Source organism: Hoplias malabaricus, chromosome 17 (assembly GCF_029633855.1).
Source record: "Hoplias malabaricus isolate fHopMal1 chromosome 17, fHopMal1.hap1, whole genome shotgun sequence".
Taxonomy (NCBI): Eukaryota; Metazoa; Chordata; class Actinopteri; order Characiformes; family Erythrinidae; genus Hoplias; species Hoplias malabaricus.
Genome location: NC_089816.1, coordinates 13452686 through 13476893, shown reverse-complemented (window position 1 = coordinate 13476893; position 24208 = coordinate 13452686). Strand labels below are relative to the sequence as shown.

General features: G+C 38.8%; 1 protein-coding gene across 1 annotated transcript; it reads left to right on the top strand.

Annotated features, from left to right (window-relative positions):
• On the top strand, positions 1-2246 carry tmem60 (transmembrane protein 60). Its single transcript, XM_066649641.1, has 2 exons — positions 1-157; positions 905-2246. Exon 2 carries the CDS (start codon positions 940-942, stop codon positions 1342-1344), a length of 405 nt encoding a protein of 134 aa, XP_066505738.1. The 5' UTR covers positions 1-157; positions 905-939; the 3' UTR covers positions 1345-2246.
• Positions 2247-24208: the final 21962 nt, after the last annotated feature.

Genomic DNA, 24208 nt, shown 5'->3' with positions numbered 1-24208 from the left:
TAGGGGGCGCAGCGCTTCTCTGAGCGGAGAGCCAGGACAGGACTCGGAACCGAAGTGTTTTGAAAACAGACAGAGATGAAGTCTCCGAATAAATTAAACCTTCTTTTGAATACCTCATCTTTCTGAACTGAACGGAGAACAAGTCTCTGTTTGTTCGGTAAGTTCTTGTTGTCGGGGTTTTTAAATGAGTTTCTGTTTGACTAATATCTACGTGGTGTTTTCAGCAGCTATCGTTATTTCTGTGAGAGTTTCACCAGCATCAGCCAAATGAACAGGTTTTAACAGGTTTTCCTCTCTTCCATTAGTCTGACTGCTCTAAGAAGCTTTGTTAAATAAGAACAATGAACAGGAAAGACTCCTCTTAAACTTAAACCTGTCCCTCAAGTCAGGTTCCTACACGTCTCTGTCAGCTTTAAAGGCCCTTGTCCTTCATTTCTCATTTATTTTATTTCTCTCTGATTGTTTATTTTATGGAACAGAAACGTCTAAATGAGGTTTTACATAATTATGTCTGTCGTGCAGTGAATATCTTAGACGAGCCTGGAAAACTCCTTTTAGCTTCAGTGTAAAGGATGTCACAAAACCAATCAGTTTGAACCAGATCACGTGTACACCTTTGTTTCTTTTTTAGTTTTATGCTCTAGGGTAAGAATGGTGCAAGTTTTTGCATCGTACATGACCCTTTTAATTTGTTTAAAGTGTTCTATTCACTTAGCATTCTGCTTATTCATGAGAAAATCTGTGGGAAAATGGTTGCCGATAGCTGTGCTGTAGGCTTGACAAACTCGGAAGAGAAACATTTTAAACACTATATTATATAAGAGTATATTATAAACATTCATTACAATTATGACAAGATTATCATTAATGTCTGAACCAAACGCTCCTTTGCTGTCTCTCTCAGATTAGTTAGGCGCTCCCCTCCCCGAGCTGTTCTGAATGAGCATGTCCCTGGCTCAGAGAGTGCTCCTCACATGGATCTTCAGCCTCATCTTCCTCATCATGCTGGTCCTCAAGTTGGACAAAAAGATCCAGTGGAGCTGGTTCCTCGTCTTCCTCCCTGTGTGGACCTTCGACACCATTCTCCTGCTCATGCTGATCATCAAAATGGCAGGTCGATGCAAGCCAGGCTTTGATCCCCGTAACGGAGCGGAGAACCTTAAGAAGCGGGTGTGGTACCTCGTGGCTATTTTGTTAAAGCTGGCCTTCTGTCTGGCGCTGTGTGCGAAGCTGGAACAGCCGCCTGACATCTTGCTCAGTTATGTTTGCATTCCGCTCTGGACTCTTCTGGTCGGAGCCTTGGTGGAGCTCGGCTACAGCGTCTTCCACTTCCGAAGAGACTGAGCGCATGGATGTGAAAACCTGATGAACGTATTTTCATCTTGTGTTCTCTGTATAATAGAAGTGTATATAACACACATCTGAAGTGTGAAAAGCTTTATTTTGTTTGTTGTATTTTTCATCACTGTTTAATTATTGTCAGCATTACTTGCAGAAGTCTTTCTGAATTGCCAGTAAATATCAGTGTTTGTCTTGTACAAATTGTAACCCCTGGTCTCTGTCACCACTGCTGGTAAGATGTCTCCAGTTGCTAAGTTTCTCAACAGGAAATATTTTCACATCAAAACACCATGAATATTATTGTTAACATCTCAAATACAACATTATTTAGATGCTGTGAAAAATCTGTAAAATTCTCCCTTTAAAGTGTGGACTGGATTCTGTTTGCATATAATAACATGCCTACAGATGTTCGTTGTTTTTTTTTTTTTCCTTGCACAGAATTTAGACACAGCTGGTTGAATTTTGAGTGATTTTTTTTTTCACGCAGTAAACTCACTGATCCTTTCTTTAAAAATATCCAAAATGGACACAGCCGCACTACAAAAGAATCCCAAATGAATGCATACAATTAAACAGTGACATACTCACACTCCAAAGGCTGTGTCTCTTGGAACTGGTAAAAATATTGTTTACAGCAGAGCATGGACTTTCAGTGTCTGGCTGAGGTTGGTCTTGTTTTGGTGTTAAATTACCTCTGAATGTCTGATGTAAAGGTTTTTTGCTATTTCCTGTGCAATGTGTAAATAAAAGGAAATGTTAATCTTAAGTGAAAATAACATGCTCAGTTCCCGTATTCTCCTAAAATCAACAGTGTGTTTGTTTCTATAAATATCCCACCCTAGTGATGGAGAAAAGGTCAGGTTTTTATAAAATCCTCACAGAGGGTGACACATCCACGGATGGGGTTTTGATAGTTTCCAGACTGTGGTTTTGCTGGCTTTTAAGTGCTAACATTAGCATTCCTAGCTGGAATGATTGAGAGCCTCACCAGACTTGTAAACCACTGTACGCTGCAATCTGTTTCACATATTGTGCATGGGGAGGTTTTTGGACACAGAGGGAAGTCATTTTGAATTCAGACATAGCCGTACACTCTGTCCATAATTACAACAATTCATTGACTATTTATCAAAGTGTACACACAACACACCCTCACCTTCAGCCTGACCACTCGCCGTTCTCTCGCAGAAGACGTGTTAATAATCAAGCAGTGTTTACTTTCTTATGCTTAGTTTTACTTTAAGGCTCCAGGGCTTCCAGAATGAGAGGTTAATTACTATTTTGGCTTAAGTGTCCCCTGTTGGCTACGGCTGGCATTTTTAAAAGCTGTCTTTCACAGTGAAAGCCTCATTGTTCTCACTGTCTGCAGGTCTTACAGCAAGACAGGTGTTTACATTTGTCTTAAGCCTGACTCAAGCCACAGCAGATTAGAAATTTAAAGGGCAGGTGCCTTTTCAGGTTTATTTTAGTTAGCATATTAGCATTTACACATATCTTTCATATACTATACAAGTCAAGAGACTAACACTAAGTATTATCAGCAAGCATTATATGGCCATACATTTGTGGATACCAGCTCATTTCTTGGAAATCAGTAGTGAGAGTTGAAGGTTTGTGCTCCTTTTCTGTATTAACAGCATCTACTCTTCAGGAACGACTTCAGATGTTGACATAATTTGATGAAGGTTTGACAGCATTTATTATTAAGGTCATTTGTGAGATTTGGTTCTGGATCACAAATGCCACTCCAACTCATCCCAGAGTTATTGGATGGTGCTCCCTCACTCCAGTGAATGCAGTTCAGTTGCTTAACATCCCAATGCTGAGGGAACCTTGTACATCTCTCCTGCCGACCTTTGGCATTGGGCATGGTGACCCTTGCTCAGGAGCGGGTACGTGAAACTGATTTCAAGGATTTAGAGCAAAGCAAAGTGTTCTGGTCCAGTGTGGAGCTGCTGCAGATGACTACTTCTTATTGGGGTTGTACTTAAAACATGTGAAGCTTTAAAATAACTGTTAAATCAAAGCTGTATATATGCCTGGATATTTTTTATTGGACTTTATACTTCAGGATCAAAAGAAAGAATAAACAAAGGCTCTTTTATTTGTCAGGTTTCTTTCATTTTTTTATTGAGGTTAACTTACACTTTAGAGTAACCCAGCCCCTAGGATTCTCTCTAACCTTCTACCTTCTTTTAATAGAAGGAAATTCCTTTTGAATCTTGCACAGGTCTTAGTAATAATTAACATCTTACTTACGACTCACTGCTTCATCTAATATTCTTCCAATAGTTCCATGATATAAAACACAAATTCAAACTGTAATGTAAATATGTGTTGTACACTTTAATTGTAAGTATATTAAAGCTAGATCACTCTGATATGAAAACAAGGACACAGTGACTTTAATTCAAAGCACTGTGTATGCCCCTGCCCTCCTCCCCCTTGTGGAGTGGTTCCTAAACATGAGTGAGTATGTGAGTTAGAAGCCAGTTCCTAGAGATGTATAGCATCTAAAAATGAAAAAAAAAAAAAAAACTTTAATTATTGTACATGGTAAATACAGTCTGTATTAATTTTAGTAAAAAAAACATTTATATGTTCTTTATATAGTCTTTCGTTTTAAAGCAATATGTTATTTGAAAGCTATAGTGTCACTGTCCAAAAAAAGAAAAAGCCATGTCTCTAAACTGGCAAATTTATGGAAGAATGCAAAAATCTCCTTTGCTTTTAATGTATGTGAAATTAAATTAATGTAAGTACTTTATTACAAGTCATTTTTTATCCAAAGCATTTTGATTGGTCTATTAAAAATGATAACGGAAAAAGGACATTTTGGACACTGACGATTTCACAATCAAACGTAGAACTGAAAGAAAAGGTAGAGCTTAGTTTTTAAATAAAGGTTAAAGTAAGAACATTTGTCTGCAGAGATCCTGCAGGGCTTTATTATCATAAATGTGCTGTAATCTTACCGTAATCAAATTATGTTTAATGAATAGACAAAATACATTTCCTAATCCCATCTCCTATGAATCAGTGATGAACACAATAACACTCACATTCCACAGGGTTATAGGTTTCTCAGGGGTAGGAATATTCTGTTATTGAACAAAAGCATCTCTGTGCATTCTTTCCCTCAGATTAGATAATCTTTTGGACGCATTATACTTTGGCATTAGACTTTCAGCTCTCTTGAGGCCATCAGCACTCTGTAACCCACCTGCTACAGCCATGATTCAGAGCTGTATGAAAGCTGCATATGAAGCTGAAAGGGCAATATCACCAGTTGTTCAGAATTCTTCCGTGATTATATTTAAGCTGTAAACAAAGTCATTCAGAGTGGTTTAATATGAAATGTGAAATGATCTGTTCAGAACTGTTGAGTGGTGGTGATAGGAACCAGACGTCTCCAGGGTTTAATGCCTGGAACATTGTTTTCCAATTGTTCTGAAATAAGGTTTTTGCCAAAACTCTAATTTTTCCAGATGGACCCATGACAGAGAAGTAGACACAAATTATTTTTTTAGATTCAATATTATTGTAGCATCCACAACATTTAAATGTCTAAACCTCACAGGTGCTGCATCATTTTACACTCAACATCTCCTCGCAGAGTTTCTGAACAACAGCTGGAATTCCATTTTAATAAATAAAGCTAACATATATTTACAGTGTCTTGGGCCTGATCTGATCATAAAACTAGAAAAAAAACAACAAACAATCAAGAAAACCACCTGACTTCCAGGGGTTCCTGAGTAATGAAGATGTGTGAGCACTGGCCCTGTGATCAGGAGTTCATGAGTTGGATCCCTACAGATACCTCAGCCATCTGAGGGCAGGAGTTTTAGAGAGCACAATTGGCCTGATTCTCTGGGTGGCTGGGATGGACCACATCTTCTTATCTCTCTGCTAATCATTGTAGCTAGCATGGATGTGCTGTGATGTGTCAGCAGAGTTTGTGTTTTTCTTCTGTATGATAAGTTCTTCATTGGTGTTACATTAGTGGTTGTTCAAGAAGAAGCAGAGGTCTGGCCTCTCATGTCTCAAAGGCCCCATCTTCCCCACACTGCAGCAATATGAGCCCTTGGGCAAGATTCCTCAAACTACACTAAATCTGTAATATTATTTCTACGTTTCTCTGGATAAGAGATGCCATAAATGTAAAAGACAAGAAAGGCACTGAAAGTCTCTAAGCACATTTACATTACATGTACAGCATCCCCCACTAGGCGAGAGGAAATCGGCTGACCGTGGAAGTAACTTCACTAGTCTCTGGCAGTGGCAGTCCTCGGCCTCACCATCATTCTGACTTTCTTAAAAGCTTGTCTGTCGTTGGTTGGGTAGTACTCGTTAGAAATGTTATGCCAGGTGCCCCAGTAGATGCCATTTCGCACTCCTTTATATCTTGTCCGGTAATATTTTCCATTCAGATTAGCAGCCATGCATGCATCAAACCACCAGCCAGAGCTGTAATAGGCCCCACAGTTCCCTGAGGGGTATCGGTCATTGTCCCGGTCTGGAGTGGTGAAGTTCTTCTGATCATGGTTGAACTTTTTGCTGAACTGCATGGCATTGCCAGCGGTGCCTGAGTATCCTCCAATGCTCAGTCTGTATTTGTGGCTTTCATTGGCTACTTTAAAGCGTTCATACTGGGCATATTCCTTCACTCCATCCAGGTCCTCCAGCTCGATCCGCAGAACCATGGCTTTAGCTGTGGTCAGCCAGTGGATCTTGTCATTTCCAAGCCAGAACTCTCCTGTTACGTTGCCGAAACCCCTCTTGTACGCATCCCAGGAGCGGTTGAAGCTGGTTCTTCCATCAAAGCGGTTCTGAATCAATGTCCACCCACCACCAGAGGCCTCCATGTCACAGAAGACACGGAAAGTGCTACTCTTTGATCCTGCTGGAGTCACATTGTAGATGCCACTCTTTACGTTCTTCTTGAGGAGATCAAAACAGTCTCGAGGTGGTTTATCTGTGGAGAGAGGAACCAAAGGACGTAAGGTGTAGCACATCAAAATATTAATTTTGTTACAAATCTTGTGCTAAAATAGGCTTTTATTATTATTCATTCATTCATTCATCTTCTCTAACTGCTTCACGCTGTTCATGTTCAGATGAGTCTGGAGCCTACTTGGAACCACAGGGCGTAAGAAAGGATCCCCAAGAACAGAACAAATCTTTTGCAGCTTTTTCCTTGATGGAACTCATAATGAATGCAGTGATAAATTCTCGCTTAATATGTTATTTCTTTAAGAAAATGGCAATTGTCATATTTAATACTACACAACAGTTAGCATCAAATGACAAAGGAGAGGAAAATGTTTGCATTTTGAATTACAATAATGTTACACAAAAACCCCATAAAAATTATTTGTACACTTAATAATTGTGTACGATGTAATATTGTATATTAAAAAAGCTTTGTGTTCCTGTAATTCTCATGAAACTCATGAAAACTAATCTAAATTAATGAAGCAATAAAAATCGTCCGACATTTAGAGAAGTGTTGCACTGACAGATGTTAAGAATTTTCTTCAGAGACTTACGACTCTCTAACAGCACAGTGCTAGTTTGTGCAGCATGTGTAAATTACATCCATCAGAGCTTAAATGTTTCTCAGTTTTAGACTTATTTTTGTCCAGTTTTAAATAGACCATCTGCTATTTATACTGTGTCAAATCACATGATTAAACGACCAATAGAAACAATCAAAAATGATTAAAAATGTAATCTTGTCACATTACGTCAAAATTTCCAATTTTTTCCCTCTGTAAAGTGAGGCTTTGTTCTGACGGCAGATTTACTAATGAAAGATAAATGAATAATGTGTGAAGGAGACTCAGTCCTGGTGCTAAGTTTTTCCTGAAAGAACAGAAACGTGGAGGCAGAGAAAGTTACACGTGTGTTGAGCAAAGCACAAAAGCATTGGGGAGAGGGGTAGCATTCCTTTCTCATTGTTTAATGCCACCCATTTTAACCTTTCAATCAGGGGTTAATTAGTGGAGGCTTAGTGAGGAAACTCCATCTTGCTACAACAGACTAAAGGGAGACAATGCAGCTGTTCTCGCTATCCTCCATCTCCCACATTTCTAAAAAACACCCACATCTGCTGCTCAGATGAAAGGCCAGATCCCTTTATCATCGTCACTGATCCTAGTCCTCTCACACCACTCAGATCTTGTGCAGAGTTACAGAGATAGAGCAAAGCTGGAGAGGACTGGTCAGAAGATGTTTTGGGCTTAGGTCATTTCCTGTTATCTACCTTGCTTGTTTTCAACTTTGTTTTTGTTCTCAGGGATACAGCTGTCCCCACATGAACCCACTGGACCACAGGCATAATCCATCTCACACCACTGACATTCTCAAGGACAAGGGCTTTATGTGTAAAGAATGTGTATAAATCATTATGCCATAGTAGTATAAACAATTCTGAGCTTCAGAGTTTATCTTGTTATATAATCTCAAGCACACAAATGCAACTAGACCTTTTAAAAGGGGAACTCCAGAGAGAGAGAGAGAGAGAGAGATGGTAGCTCTACCTGAGTTTACCATGCTTATTGCCAAGCCTTGGCAGCTTTAGTCTACTGAAAAGTGGGACTGTGGCGTCTGAGGTGATGAAGACGCACTCCGTGTGTTGATGATGAGTTGGAGTGGTGTTACTAATCAACACCACTCCCTGACTTCACTAATACAATGAGTGAATGCAATCAAATCCACCCAGTAATGCTCTAGTATCTAGTGTGAACCCTTCTCAGAAAAGTAAAAGCTTTTGCACATCAGTGATAAATGTTATACTGTTGGTTAGTGTAGATAGTGTAGATAATAACAGCAGCACTGTGAAGAGTTCCTAATGTACACATCACACCCACAAAACCACTGTGAATGGGTTGATAGGATTATGCAGATATTAAAAATAAAAAGAGTCCCCTTAAAGCACTAAATACAAAAGGTGTACAAACAAGTAAATAACATGACATTTTTAAACATTAAAAATGCAAAATGCCTCCAAATATTCTACAACACGTTTATAACAGTTTAGGAGGTGTATACGTGTTTTTTGTGTAACTCTAATTGTGATTCTGAATTCAAACATTCTCACACGCATGTCATTTTACTGTAACTAGTATTAAAAACGACATCGTCTTATTAAAATAAATTGAATAATTAAGTATTAATATGCTACATTGACGTTGAAATTATATATAAATCATTTAAGCCAAAACTCACACATACTTTTGGATTCAATAAAAACTCCTTGATCAACACATAATGAATGCACTGATGAATAATTTGCCTTTTTCAAACTGGTAACAATTAGGGGTGCACTCATTCGATATTAGGATTGGATATCAGTCCTGATATTAACAAAATTAGCCGGATCGGGTATCAGAGAAATAGGCTTTCTGTTCACTATTAAGTAAACTTTTTAAGCAACTTCTTTTTTTTATTTATATTTTTTTTTAGCTGCTACATTTTTTATGAATTGCACAAAATGTTTGCATGTTTACAATATCGAACTACTGATTGCTTATTTTGGGCGGCACACAGCGGAATCGAACCCACAGGTTGTGGGTTCGATTCCCGCTTCGGGTGACTGTCTGTGAGAAGTTGGTGTGTTCTCCCTGTGTCCGCGGGGGTTTCCTCCGGGTGCTCCGGTTTCCTCCCACAGTCCAAAAACACACGTTGGTAGGTGGATTGGCGACTCAAAAGTGTCCGTAGGTGTGAGTGTGTGAGTGAATGTGTGTGTGTGTGTGTGTTGCCCTGTGAAGGACTGGCGCCCCCTCCTGGGTGTATTCTCGCCTTGCGCCCAATGATTCCAGGTAGGCTCTGGACCCACCGCGACCCTGAACTGGATAAGGGTTACAGATAATGAATGAATGAATGAATGAATGAATGCTTATTTTCTTTTTTGGCTCATACATTTTATTTATTTTAATATATTTAAGAAGTTTTTTATTGGGACTTTGAATGCTGCACCAAGGGCCTGCACAATTGTTCATTTTAGTGATGAATAAACAGAATTTCAGTACATTAATATGTTTGTGCTAATTTTTTATATTTTGTTAATATTTTATTAGTGATGTTTAAGTCAATCATTAGGCCTTAAGTCTCTCCTGAAAGGTGAAGTATATGATTTATTATTTCAGCAATGTTATCCAATCGGTATGAGATATCGACCAATGTGCAGAGTTGTATGTATCTGTATCTGTATCTGTATCAGAATCGGAATTGAAAAAGTCAGATCGGTTCATCCCTAGTAACAAAAAAAACATGTTTGTTTTTAATGTATGAAATGTCATGGGATTTTTATAGTATTCCAGTCCTCACAAAATGAATGCAAAAAAGATTACTGGTATTTTCAAAGGGTGCAAAAAAATAACATTCAGCAATGTAATTGTTGAGGTAATGATGTGACTCTGTACCTTTGTCTTTTTGAGATGACCTCTGGGTGTTAAGCACAGGCTGAGGAGTTGGAGGAGGATCACACTGGCCATGGCAGGTGCTGAGCGTCTGGTCCTCTAAGTCATCTCTGTTGTCCATGTTGTTAATGTTAAGTAGCCTTGCTTTATCATTATCATCATTGTCATCATCATCATCTCCTGAGGATTTGTATAATGTTTCCTCACTCGTTCTCTCAGTGTCCCTAGCCCTGTCCACAGCAATGGGGAAGGAAGCTTCATTGCTGTTTCCATTATTGCCCCTCAGAGATGCTGAGATTATCATTGAACTTGTGCTATTTTTATGGTAAGCATGTAGAGTGCTGTCTGAGGACGGGGTTGACCCCTTTGGCCCTGCTATGTTTGAGGAGCTCGCTCTGTCTGGGACACTGTCCACAGTTCTTGAATATGTCACTGTCTCTTTACTGGACCTTTCAGCTTTTTCTGTACTATGCAAGATGTGGTGCTGCTCTTTGTTTCTGCTGTTACTTTCCAGTCTCGTCCCTGTCAGCCTTTTGGACTCCACATCCTGGCTGGAGCTTCTAACTCTGTGATGAATGTGTGTACTTGACACCTTCGCTGGAGAAGTGTTTTTGGATTTTTCAACATGATCCCAGGCCATGATTTGTGGTGTTGTAACAATGGGAGTGGGGGGCGGAGTCATTTGGCTGTGTTTATCCTTAACAGTTGTCGTTGTGGTGTATGTGCTGGCTGTAGTAGTTGGATGGTTTAACTCATTCCTCTCAGTTATTACTACCTCCACTGTTGGCCAAGGCTCCTCACCAATGTTTTGCGCACCTCCCGCTCTTAGAGACTCTTTGTTTTCCTGTGTGGAGTCTTTTCTGCCGGCTCTGTATGAGCTTGTTGTGGTCCCTTTATCAGTGCTCTTTGTCTTCTCCACAGCAGCTTGGTGTGAGTCTGGACCTCTATTACGATTACTGTCACGGCTCACAGTGTTTTGATTCATGGCTGTCTCCACACTCTTCTCCTTAACACCATCTGTAATTGGATCCAGTCCTCTCTTCCCTCCGGGATTTTCAGGGTCCGCCACATGGAAGAGTTTTATCTCTGTATTCTGAGAAGGGTTTTGGAGTCTGTGATTATCCGGTGGGTGGAAGGCTTCAGCTGTGGGAGCAGATCTGATTTTTTCTACAGTAGGATGTTTTGCCACAGTGGGACTGACGGATGGAGTCATGTCATCAGTTGAGCTCTTGAACTTGTTTCTAGTGCTGAATGAAGAGTCTTCAGTCTGAGGATGCGTCCTCACTGGGTCCGTCACATACTGAGTCGATACAGTGGTGAAATTTACTTTTAAAGGTGTCCTGGTGCTATCATTTCCTGGCTCTCTTTGGAAAATATATGGCCTTCTCTGTTTAGGGTTTTTATTTAGAAAGCCCTTTGTGGGAGTAATTCTTTCTGGTTTTTTAACATGGCTTGGGATTGCTCTTGTGACGTTTTTCACCATCTTCAAGTGGGGCTGATTGAGTTCTCTTGCCCTGCCTTTGTCCGTAGTGCTATTCACAGGATGAGGGTCTATTTCCTCAGTCCTCAGTGGCATCAGTCTGCTGGGCCTAAACCTGCCCCTCACCTTTGGAACCCCAGCAGGTGGTCCTGGCTTGAGGTCCCTTTCCACTGGGGTCTTGTCATCTCTTGCTGTAGAAGTTGTCTTCACAGAATCAGTCTTCAGAGCTTTTACAGGTTTTGAAAGCTTATCTTCCTCACTACTTCGCCTTGTGGTGTTAAGGTCTGGTCCTTTTGGCAGAACGTCTTTTTTGTGCACACTTTGGGGCCACTTTGTACCATTCACATCTACTGCAGCATGAGCTTTACCTGAGATAGGCAACCCTATCTTCTCAGATATAGTGACTGCCTCAATTGTGTTAGGTGGGGCTGAAACGGTTCCAGTGAAATGCATTTGAGGATTGATCAGGGTCTCAGATCTTCTGTCCCACATTGATGGATTTGAATGACTTATGTCTGTGGGATCTGTGATGGAAGATGTAACCTTCCCTGGTCTTCTGATTTCCCCAGCTGGGGTAATTGGGTTTAAATCCACTCCGGTGTCACTTTCTGTGTTTGCGCTAGGTCTGTATGAGCTTTCAGAAGGAGTGCCCTGAGTTAGTGCGGTTGTGAATCTTACATCAAATGTGGCACCACCAGTGTCTGAGGTGGATGACCCACTAACTGTCTCAACTGTGTTGACTGGGTTCATGTTCAGTATTAGGTCCTCTTTGTTCCCACCCTTCAGGTTAAAGATTGTTTTAGGCACTTCTGTCATGTCCAACTTGGGCTCTCTGTTGTTTTGAGCTTTAGCATCAGTTACTGGTTGTCTTCCTTCAGAGTCCGTCCTGTTCGTTAGTTTGGAGCTATTCCTGACATTGTCTGGTAGCTTGGCAGCTTGATCCTTTGTGTGAGGAACTGCTGTAATCCACCCACTGTCAGCTTTATGTGGCCTCTTCTCATTTGGTCTCTTCCTAACTGGGGTATATCTACTTCCTGCAGAAACAGTTTTCATTGTCCTGTCCCCAGTTGGTGAGTACACTTTTGTTTTGGCACCAGGGTTTGCAAATTTGTCCTCAGAGTTTGGATTCAGCCTGATTTCTTTTCTGTTGGGACTTATCAGTCCAGGTCGTCCAGGGAATCTCCTGATTGGTTTGTCTTTCTTTGGTGGGTTTAGCTGCTTTGCTTCAGTCTCCTCTGAAACTGTTGTAACTACACTTTTAGGTCTGCTCCTTATCATGTCTTTTTCAATCAGGGTCCTACTGGTGTTTTGTCCTGGCCCTACACTGCCCGAGCTGGCCGTATGGCTTTGATGGGGTCTTGACGGTTTCTCGTTCTGTTTTCCTGGCAAAGATAATAAAATCTGCTTGGTTCTTGAAGACTGCAGGTCTTTCCCACGTTCTGCAGCTGTGAGATGGGGTGGTCCTCTTGCTGTACTCACACTGTCTGTCCTGTGGTCGATGTATGTTTTGTTAGGTCCTTTTGGCTCACCACTAGTCTCTTCCCTGTGTTCAGTACCGCTCTGGTTAAGGGTTCCAACGGTGGTACCCCAGCTGTGTTTGTCTATGCCTCTTGGATTTGCAGTTGTACTGGGGACCACATTTACTCTCCTGTGTACATCCTGCTGTCTTACTCTGGGGTTTGCCGTGCCACTAGATCCTTGAGTTGGTTGTTCCTTATCTTGGTTTCCAGGTAGTGATTCATAATGCCGTTTATCGTCTAGAGAATTAAGTACCTCCCCATATTTTACAGTTGGAAATATATGTGGTTGTGTGACTTTGCTCACCCTGTCTGTTCCTCTGTCAGGTTGTGCAGGTTTAGACGCTTCTGGCCCTCCACTTGTCTCTTGCTTGTGTCCAGTATTGTCTGGGTCCCACCTTTGTTTTCCCTTTCCTGTTGGATCTACCTCCTTTGTGCCATGACTGATGAATATAGAGTCTTCTTCTTTTTCTTCTTCAGTTTTTTGAGTTGTACCCTGACCCAATTTTACATTCTTTGGTAAATCCTGCTGTCTTACTCTGGCAATTACAGTGCCGCTAGAACCTTGTGTAGGTTTTTCTTCATCAAGATTTTCTGGCAAATATGCTTCAGTCACCTTAGACCCTGGAGCCTGCACCTCTTTCCCCTTCTCTCCAGCAGAATGTAGGAATGGATCTTTTGCCTTACTTGTGCTGTCTGTTATACCCTCCAGGTGCGCAGGACTCGATCCTTTTGGCCGTCTACTGGTCTCTTTTTCATATCTGCTAGGTTGTTCCTTATCTTTGTGTCCAATCAAAGGTGATACAATCTGTTCAGTCCCGTTTTTGTCACCTGAAGGGGTATGGGATACTCTCACCTTACTCATGGTCTCTGTTCTCCTCTCCATGTGGGTGGGATTGGATCCTTTTGGCCCTCGACTGGTCCCATATCTGTTGGTGCTGTTAAGGTTCCTTTCTTGACTGCTGTTCCACCTCCTTTTTTCTAGTCCTGTTAGACTGATCTTTGTTGTCCCCTTGCTAATAAGCGCTGTGTCTTCTTCAGGTTTTTTAACAGTACCCTGAACCACCTTGACCTTCTTGGGTATGTTCGGCGCTCCCACTGCAGAGTTGAAAGTGCCCCTTGAAACTTGTTCTTGTTGTTCCTTGTCTTGTCCAGGCACGGATGGTTCTGTCATTTTAGTCCTTGGGGACTGCAGTTCTGTCTCTAGGTCTTCAGATGAATATGCAACTGGTTCTCTGAGTTTGCTCATGCCCCCTGTTGTCGTCTTTATTTGTTCAGGATTAGATGCCTTAGTCCCCCCACTGATCTCACCCCTGTGTCTGATACTGCTTGGGGTCCTTTCCAGACTGGCGTTCCACCTTTGTTTCTCCATGTCTCTTACAGTCACCTGTTTTGATCCATTACTGATAAGCACTGTGTCTTCTTCGTCCTTTTCTTGAGTGATGCTTTGGATCACTTTTTCCCTTTTGGGTAAGTCCTGCTGTCTCTCCTTGGTGTTGACAGTGCCCCTGGAAGCTTGTGTTCTTTCTCCATCTTCTCCACTGTCGGTCGTCCGTGTACTCCACTGCATTCTCTGCTTCTCCTTACATTCCTGACAGTCTGATTTCAGCTGGTTCACTATCTGTTTCAAGCTTTGCAGCTCTCTGGCCATCTTCTCCAGGTCCCTGAAGGGCCTGGGCAGCTGAATGGTGAGTGGAGGTAGAGAGAGGCGATAGGGGCATGTATTTTCTCCATCCCTGCAATGCCCCAGAGGTTTCAGCCTCACCCATGAAGAAGGGTCCTCAGATGTCTCCGGGCAGCTCTCAGAAGCTGCAAGTAGCAGAAGGCTGCCCCATACTAACAGCACAGCTGGCCACATTTTGTTCTCTTTAGCAAGTGGATATGTTGCATCTGCTGAGGACTGTGAGAGGGAGAGAGAGGGAGAGACACAGGAGGACCACCTCCCTTTGTGAGTTTCTGCTCAGAGAAGGGGGCAATGCTTTGTGACGCATATGCACAGAGGGACTGTTTCAAACGTGATTGAGTAGTTTTTCAGCACATTGAAAAATATTGTCATTATATACATACACAATGAATTATGTAATTTATTTATATTATGTACATAGATTTATATTAGAAATATATATAATAATTTTATATAATTATTATATTTATTTAAATATAATAATGTAATAATTTGTTACATTATAACATACATTATAATTCTAATTTTAATGTAATAAATAGTTTAAGATATAAATAGGATTCCTGCATTAGGAATTAATAAACATTCATAATGTTGCTGTCCAATGAAAAATATTTATGTCCAAAATAGGAAATTAATAGAAGGAAAAAAATCTTCTTCATTTTAAATGGAAATCAAGGTAAAATGATTTTATTACAGATTATTTGGAAACATTTCTAGTGGTCCATCCATTGTGAATTTTTTACACAATGTGATGGACAGCTAATTACATTGCATTAGAATTAGAATAGACTTCCTTAGTAATACCTTATCCCTGAACCAACTCCTATTTTTCAGTATTAATGACTAAAAGCAGAAAACTTATTTAAAGTACACAGACGACTTGCATATATATATATATATATATATATATATATATATATATATATATATATATATATATATATACTTTTTTATTTATTTATTTTTATTTATTTATTTATTTATTTGACACCAAGTTAATCCCAACTCAATCCACATTTCACGTTTCCAGTCTTGGAATTGTAGTGCAAACTGTCTTGTCTGCCTTACCTTCTTGACAGTGACATTCTTTCAGTCCCATAGTGTTGAGTCTTCTCACAGTGGAAGGATGAACAGAAACACCTGATCTGAAATGAAAGTGGAGCTTAATTTTCTCTTTTTATTTCACAGAGGAAAGATTTGTAAGAGTAAGATTATCGGTTTATTTTATTGGGACAGTTATGGTGTGTATATATATATATATATATATATATATGTATATATAGATAGATAGATAGATAGATAGATAGGCACCCTATATTTGGCGTACAAATGCTGTTAAAGATATTTATTTTATGAATTCTGAATGAGTCAGTACAAAAATATTTTAGATTTACTTTACCAATAATAATAATAATAATAATGTTACAAAAAAAATTATTGTATGTCTTTAAAGAAAGCAACTTATTAAAAAAGAGGTTATGTTCAATAATAAAAAAAAAAACCATAATGAAAGCTCCTGAGTTTTTGCCTGAAAAAAGAAGTGTAACAATCCAACTTCTTAAAAGAACTGTGGCAGATTCTGCAAGACGCTCAGTAAAACTACTGTCATTATAACTACTTCCAATTTATTTATAAAACTGTATAAAGTGTACCTAGGACTACAATTTAAGAAAAAAAGCAGATAGTCGTCATATAACACTGACTTTCTTTCGTTTTTAATGTTTACTGAACATTGTTGTCTTTTCCTTTCGAGTAATAAAGAATTAATTCCATTATTTTTGTCATCTTTACTTTCCAACATTTTTTGCCTAATATATTTTGCACCATACTTTATATATACTGTATATATAAATATATATATATATATATATATATATATATATATATATATATATATATAAATATATATATATATATATATATATATATATATATATATATATATATATATATATATAAATATATATATATATATATAAATATATATATATATATATATATATATATATATATATATATATATATATTCGATTTAATTAAATACAGAAATTGTTGGAAAGGACAGAAACAACAGTTGTCTGCAGCTGCAGAGGCTTTAAATATTCTCTCTGCTTTAAATATTGTCAAACAAAAGCACATGTTCATGTTTAAAATTGTTGACTTGTTTTGGATATTACCCTGTTTTATCTGCCTTGTGCCCTGGTGATTTAAACAAATACCCTGGGACAGAGTATTTGTTTAATTAATTGTTAATATCTTTGTGAGCTTACAGAGAAAAGTCTGTTCAGTGCAATGTGCTCCCACTTGAAGTGGCTGATTTATGGAGGTGTAATCTGGTGTACAGCTCTGTAATCTGGAACACACAGTGCTCTCTCAGCGTATAATACAGCTTCAAGTATGCAAGCACACATGTGTGGCATTCATGCTGGCAGAAACACACTCTATATCCTATCACCAGCACACACACACATACACACGCACACAGGGCTGTTTTGTTTTCTAAGACACTGGCTACCTTTAGTTTTCTTAAGCCTTTGTAATTTTATATGAGTTTCTTCATGTTAAAATCTCACCTTCCACTTCAGTAACTAAAATGGCTCAAGACCAGCTGCTGAATTCCAGCAACACATCTGGGTCCAGATCCAAGCTGATCCCACAAGAGTTCAATGCAGCTGAACTCAGGATGCAGGCAGGCCATTCCATCCCCTCCACTCCCAAATTCTGGAGGTAGTCTCAGATAAACCCCGCTCTGTGGGGGCGAGGGTTGACATCTTGGAGGATAGAGTTCGGTCCCAGACTGTGGAGATATGGGATTGCCACTGGTGGCAGAATTTCATCTCAATAACTCTCTGCACTGAGATTACCTCCAATGAAGACAAACCCCGTTTTTCCAGTGAGGGAGACGCCGCCCCACACCATCACACAAAATAAGCTGTTTGTCATTGGCAGAGAGGATTTGGCAAATTTTTCTTGGGCACAACCCATATACTCAGCTCTACTGTACATCCCACAAATGCATGTTTCTTACAAATGTGGCACCATTTAAAAGGGAAACTATCAGGTTCTCCAACAGTATACGATTTATTACAACAAAGAAATATTCTACCAAACACAAATTTCCTTACTTTGTGTGCTATGTTTAGATCATTGGTTTTATTGCATTCACTGTGAAAACAAAACTATTCTGAGTAACACAAGTATGATGATGGAACTGTGTGAGACTGTAGGACATTAACCATAATACTGACCCTGTTTTGTCTGTTGTGTAAATCTGAAATCTTTATTCAAAGCTGCTGTTTTCAAACAGCTGCCCCTGAAGAACTGCAGATAAATGGCTCTTTAAAATCCAGTCCTCCCCTACAGTGTCATTCAATACATCATCATACCAGGACATTAATCCTCCACCCTACAGCACTGAGGGACATTTATCTGCTCCCAGATCTGAAGAAAGATCTCAGTGGAAAGTGATTTTCTGGTCATAGCAATAAATTATAATTTTTTAAGGAAAGATAAAATTATAATTATTTTTTAAGGAAATTCAAATAAAATCTATCAAATGAACAGAAGGGAAATCAAAATATAATCTATTTCATATGTTTTACTTCATAACCTTCCCGAGAACCTTTTGAATGCCCCTTGCACATCAAATATATTATGTATTAAAGGAACGGTAGATTAATATTTTTGCTCTTGGGCTCATCCATGTCGTTAAAGAGTGTAATTAATTTTTACTGTCCTGAAATCAAGGTGGGAGTGGCTCTATTCTCTCTGTTGCATGTCAGTGAAATATCATAATGATTATGAAGCTGTAATTTTTAGGGTAAAAATACTGCATAGTGTTAACGTTGTTAATCCTGTTTTAGAGGAGCTGTAGCACCCCCTCCCCCCAAGTCTTTGATTTTTAACAAATTAACGTGTTTAACATATTAACAATGTAATGAAACTTGGGCGCACTAGGACCAGGGGGAGCTGCTGCTGTAACTGAATGCACCTGCATTGCTTTCTTGACAGAATCCACACATGGTGTATATGGATAGAAGTCATTTCAAGACAAAAATAAAGGAGTGATAAAGTACAAAAATAAAGAAAACAACATTAACTGAAAGACAGTAACAATCTTTAATTAACTAAACTGTAAAGCCACTGATGCACTAGCTGAAATAGCATTATGCTAGCAGAGGAAACCTGATTATTGATGAAGGTAAAGTTAGCAGCTGAAAAAGCCAGTTAAAATGTTCATGCATTAAACACTGAAGTATTTAGAGCAGACTGAACTGATGTTTGTGTTCTTTCCTGACGTTATGACTCTGTATTTTACGGATACCTGTATATAGTGAGTTAATAATTGTTTTATAACTGAAGATGTAAATTAGAAATATTTTTTGTAAAGGCAGCAGTCAGGTGAAAACATTCAAATTAGTTATAATTGGCTGTTGATTATTTAAAAAAATAAAATAAAATAAATAAAATAAAATTGATTTTTAAAAATATTTGTAATATATCCTGTACTGTATAATAAATAAAAATGTAATTGAGAGACACGAAGTCAAATATCACATTCAGTTATTAAGCAGATCTACAACTAAGAGCAAATGCACATTGATTGTACCAGTCTATATTCTCAGTATTTGGGACCTGCTACTGTAAGTAACATTGTGGCTTTGTTTAATCTGTACCTCGTCAAAGAAGTTTGCTGCTACGAGGCAATTACCCCTAGACCCCCCTGGTTAAAGCTTAGCACCCTAATCATTAATCTCTAGTGACTGCCCTGCTACCTAGTGATCCTTTAATGTTCCAAGATTTATAAAAGCAGTAAAGAAGAAGAAGAAGAGTCACCTCAACTGGAGCAGTTGGCTGCCAACCACCTCAGCGTCTGTCCAGGGAGCAGTTTGGGGTTTAGGTGTCTTGCTTTAGGGCACTTCAGCCATGGATGATTTTTTTTCCTGCTGGTCCTAGAAACTGAACCAGTTCAAACACACTTCTCTAACCTTAAGGCCATGGCTACACTGCATAGACTGAGTGTTACAGTAACTTCACTCCCTGTTGTGTAGAAGACAGGGAGTGTGTTGTGTACTGTATGGTTTCTTCTCACTTATTGCTGTAGAAGACTAGACAAATAGACATACATGAAACGCACAAACTGATTTAGAGCTGGGAACTTTGTAGACACCAACCTGCCTGAATTCCAGGGTATCTATAGATTTATGCAAGATATTGAAGCATTCCTGAGAATATTCGGTTGTATTCAGCCACTAGAGCATTAGTGAGGCAATTTGAGTCCTGCTCCGGGTGACTGTTTGTGAGGAGTTTGGTGTGTTCTCCCCATGTCTGCGTGGGGTTCCTCCAGTTGCAATTGCTCTAAGACTGCAAGGGAAGCTTAGCTTCCCCTAAAATGTCAAAAAATAAGTGATCAAATATATACTGTTGTGTGTACATGTCATTGAATAAATATGCACTACAACGCGCTCAACTTTGGTTCAGAATCAGCTTCTTATCACTGGTAAAGACGCGGCTTTCCTCTCAATCGTTTGCGCAGTTTCACAGTGCTTTAAACAGTGAGGACGCTGAGTTCAGTAGCGAAGCAGTGAAACGAGACGAGTCATTGAATAAATGCTGGGCTTTGTCCCGCCCATCGGACCCTCAGCGTCTCTGGGGGTATATGGGGCAGTGAGCTGGCCTCGGCTGGCCCGGACGCTCAGCTTCTGCATGATGATTGGATGATCTGTCTGAGGCTGAATCCCTTTTTGATTGACAGCGAAATAAGCAAATCAGCGATCCTCTGGTGTAAAGATCCGTGGGAGCACAGGCGGACACACTTCACATGGGCCAAAGCCGTTTAAGCAGCCTAGCTCTGCTGGCCATTGAGAGGACACTAGTCAAGTCCCTGGAAAAGACCCGTTGTTGGTACGACAGGGTCACAGATCATTTTCTTGAAAAGGAACGGAGGGTAGAATTTACGTATAAATAAACCGACACATTTTATGATGTAGGCCGAAATTGAGCTTCCCCTCTTTGAAAGACCAGCATCCGCCACTGGGTTCCTCCTACGGTCCAAAAACACACATTTGTAGGTGGATTGGCGACTGAAAAGTGTCTGTAGGTGTGAGTAAATGTGTGAGTGTATGTGTTGCCCTGTGAAGGACTGGTCTCCTCTAGGTGGGTGTGTTCCCGCCCAATGATTCTGGGTAGGCTCTAGACCCACCGCGACCTTATACTGGTTTTGAAAAATGTGTAGTGCAAAACAGGCTCATTGCAGTCACTGACGCTGTGATAAGCCATAGTCATTTGTTCACCTGCCTTTGCTCATTTTTGCACAGATTGAAACGTGAGAAACTGAAGCACAGTTTAATTAGTAGGCCAATTTTCAATATTTTTTTATTTTTGAACATTGATGTTAATGTTGCCTCTGGTGTTATAATGAAAACCCACTGATTTAGAGACAGAAGGTGATATTACTTCAATACATTAGCAAATTGTAAACTTGCATATGTATTATATTACCATATAAAAAAGTTTGTGAATATAGGCTCAGGTGCAGCTGCTCCAGAGTGGCCCATATATTGCTAGGTGCATTTCTCTGCAGAAATGAAGAGCAGTGAATGCAATTTAAAGTAGAGGCAAACACTCATTAGAGGAGGATATATGGTGGACATCATGAAATCTGTCCAGTAAGCTGTGACTCTGGTTTGATGACTACAGAATCATTTTGTGCTTTGTGCCAGGGAACCCAACTCCAAGTATAAAAACACACTTAAAGATAGTGCTTCACTTGCACATGGAAGTAGCTGTCATTTATAGGAATGCTGGAACTCTAACGTTTAAGCCAAACTGGAAAAGGCTGGAATATCCCAAACTCTGTTTTGTTCAGCTAAAAGACTCTCATCCGTTTGTGAGTATCTCTCACAAATACTGAGCACAATCCTGGATTGTGTGTCCTAACGGCGACCCCTAGGCCTTTGTTAACGGGTCTAATCACAAAGAATTTACCATTTATGGTCAGGATTATTTTTGTGAGGTGCCCAGACCACGTCATGGCTTGAATTCCCTCTGGAATGGACCAACCCATCAGTGACACTGGCTGTGTAAACACTGCGGTCTTTCCATAAACCAGCTCACACAAACATTTCGCCGCCACTTGGGTGCAGGGAACATTCAGACAATTCTTGACTGTGGTCTTTATCCTTGAGTGATGTAAGGTCTGATCAGACATATGGACCCTTAGGGCTCATTGCATTACACAGCACTAATCCCCAACCAGAACATTTCAGCTGAAAGCTTTACTGTGGGAACTCTCATGCTTCTCTTTACTGTGTTACTTACTAGGATTTGCAAAATGTAGAAATATGAAACAGACATCTGGATCTAATTGCCACTTAACCAGAAACAACCGATAATGTCAGGTCCAGCTGTTTGCCTTGCAATCTTTGACTTCATTAGCCCTTGGCTAATTCTCACTAAAATACCTTCCTCTGTGAATGCAAATGGAAATAGTCACTCATAATTTACCCACAATACTCTTGGTCTCATTTCTTTCCACAGAGACCGAGGAATCATTTTAGAATGCAACAAAAGTTTAAAACTTGAATATTTGGACGCCCTTTATTTGAAGGCATGTTGTGACACATGTATAAGCATTGAATACCATATTTAGTTGAATAACTGCAAGATGACATAAGATATTTCATAAAGTAAACTTGATTATATTGATATAACAAGCTGTAAACTAAAGTGACTGATATTGTATTTATAACAAGGTGATGAAGTATCATTAACAAGTAATAGCAATTATAAGTCAAAGTCCTAATTAAGGATGTCACTGACTTCTTAAATGAGCTAATGACATTTTGCAATTACCACATAAGCTGTTTAAAATACTCAGGTACTGCTTTATAAATGTAACTCAAGGCTTATTGTCTCTGTCCAAAGAAAAACATGTAGTAAATAAAGTAACTTTATTTTTGTCCATTTTTAGTTCACCTCATTGCTTGAACACAGCAGCTGTCCTTCACCTTGTGTGAAAATGTTGTGATGAATGGACCAGTAAAAATGCTTCAGAATCACTTGGAATGAAATCATTTTACATGAACTTCCATTGAAATCTGAGAATGTTTTTTTTTCTTCTCCTGTGAAGTTATTATTTTGGAGATACATGTTTACTTTGATCAGCAACAATATGCACATTTATTAATTCCTAATGCAGGTATCATTCTGATAAGGATTACTGAAAGTTCTGCCAAATAATATCATTAGACATTCATTTTCCACTGAAAAGTGCTCTGTAAACAATGTACTATGTAACACTGTTGGGAAGGACCGGATTTAAAGAGCCATTTATCTGCAATTCTTCAAGGGCAGCTGTTTGAAAACAGCAGCTATGAAAAAATATGTCAGATTAATTACTTTCCATAATGAATAAAATGTGTGAGGTTCATTTTACACAACAGACCCAGGGTCAGATTTATAGTCAATTTAATGAACAGAAAATGAACAGTTTATATAAACTTCATAAACTCTATAATTTATTCAACAGAAGAACTTGAGTCGTTTCTATTTTTACAATTATTCTAGTGCTGTGCACTCAGTAATACAGGAATTCACTGATGGGACTTTATTTATTTTTCCAGAGTCATTATTTTAAGTCATAATTTGACAAGTCTGAAACATTATAGATTATCAGTAAAGGTTAATTTTATTTAGGGTTTGTATTTATATATATATATATATATATATATATATATATATATATATATATATATATACAGTACTGTGCAAAAGTTTTAGGCAAGAAATGTTAGAAAGTAAAGATGACTTCACAAATAATGGAAATAATTCTTTATTACTTCAAAGAAAAAGACAACAATGTTCAGTAAACATTAAAAACGAAAGAAAGTCAGTGTTATATGACGACTATCTGCTTTTTTTCTTAAATTGTAGTCCTAGGTACACTTTATACAGTTTTATAAATAAATTGTAAGTAGTTATAATGACAGTAGTTTTACTGAGCGTCTTGCAGAATCTGCCACAGTTCTTTTAAGAAGTTGGATTGTCACACTTCTTTTTTCAGGCAAAAACTCAGGAGCTTTCATTATGTTTTTTTTTTTTAATTGAACGTAACCTCTTTTTTTAATAAGTTGCTTTATTTACAGACATACAATTATTTTTATTATTATTATTTTGTAACATTTTTGGTAAAGTAAATCTAAAATATTTTTGTACTGACCCAATATTTTTAACAGAATTTTACTCCAAAAAATAGGGTGCCTAAAACTTTTGCACAGTGCTGTATATCAAAAACTGTTTCTTATATGTGAGTGTGTTTGAGTATGAATGAATAGGTGAGTGTAAATGAATGAATATGTGAGTGAAAGTAGATATTTGAGTGAATCAAAGACATTTTTTACACCTAAAAACATAAAAACAAAGGGGTTTTTGTTGTTGAACAGTTGTACATAAAAATGCTGAAAGACACTGACTCAGCGTGTTTGGTGGAGACAGTGGTTGGTAGTTTATTCCTTGTCACTTACTGATTCTTTGGTCAGTATCAATAAGCAACATCCTGACATCTGGTCCAGAGTGATTTGAAAACAGATGTTTTTTTTTTAGCGTTTTTTGGAACCTTATTTCTAATGAATCTCTGTAGGAACTCAATGTTTATGAAAATATTTTAAACATGAGAAAACCCATTTAGATATTTTATTTTTCACAAAGGCTTGGGGTAAGGGGCTCAACATAAAATATTGTAGCAAAATATTTT

What these genes read in the sequence shown, in the direction of transcription:
- tmem60 (XM_066649641.1), top strand. Translation starts at nt 940, where the DNA reads ATGAGCATGTCCCTGGCTCAGAGAGTGCTCCTCACATGGATCTTCAGC.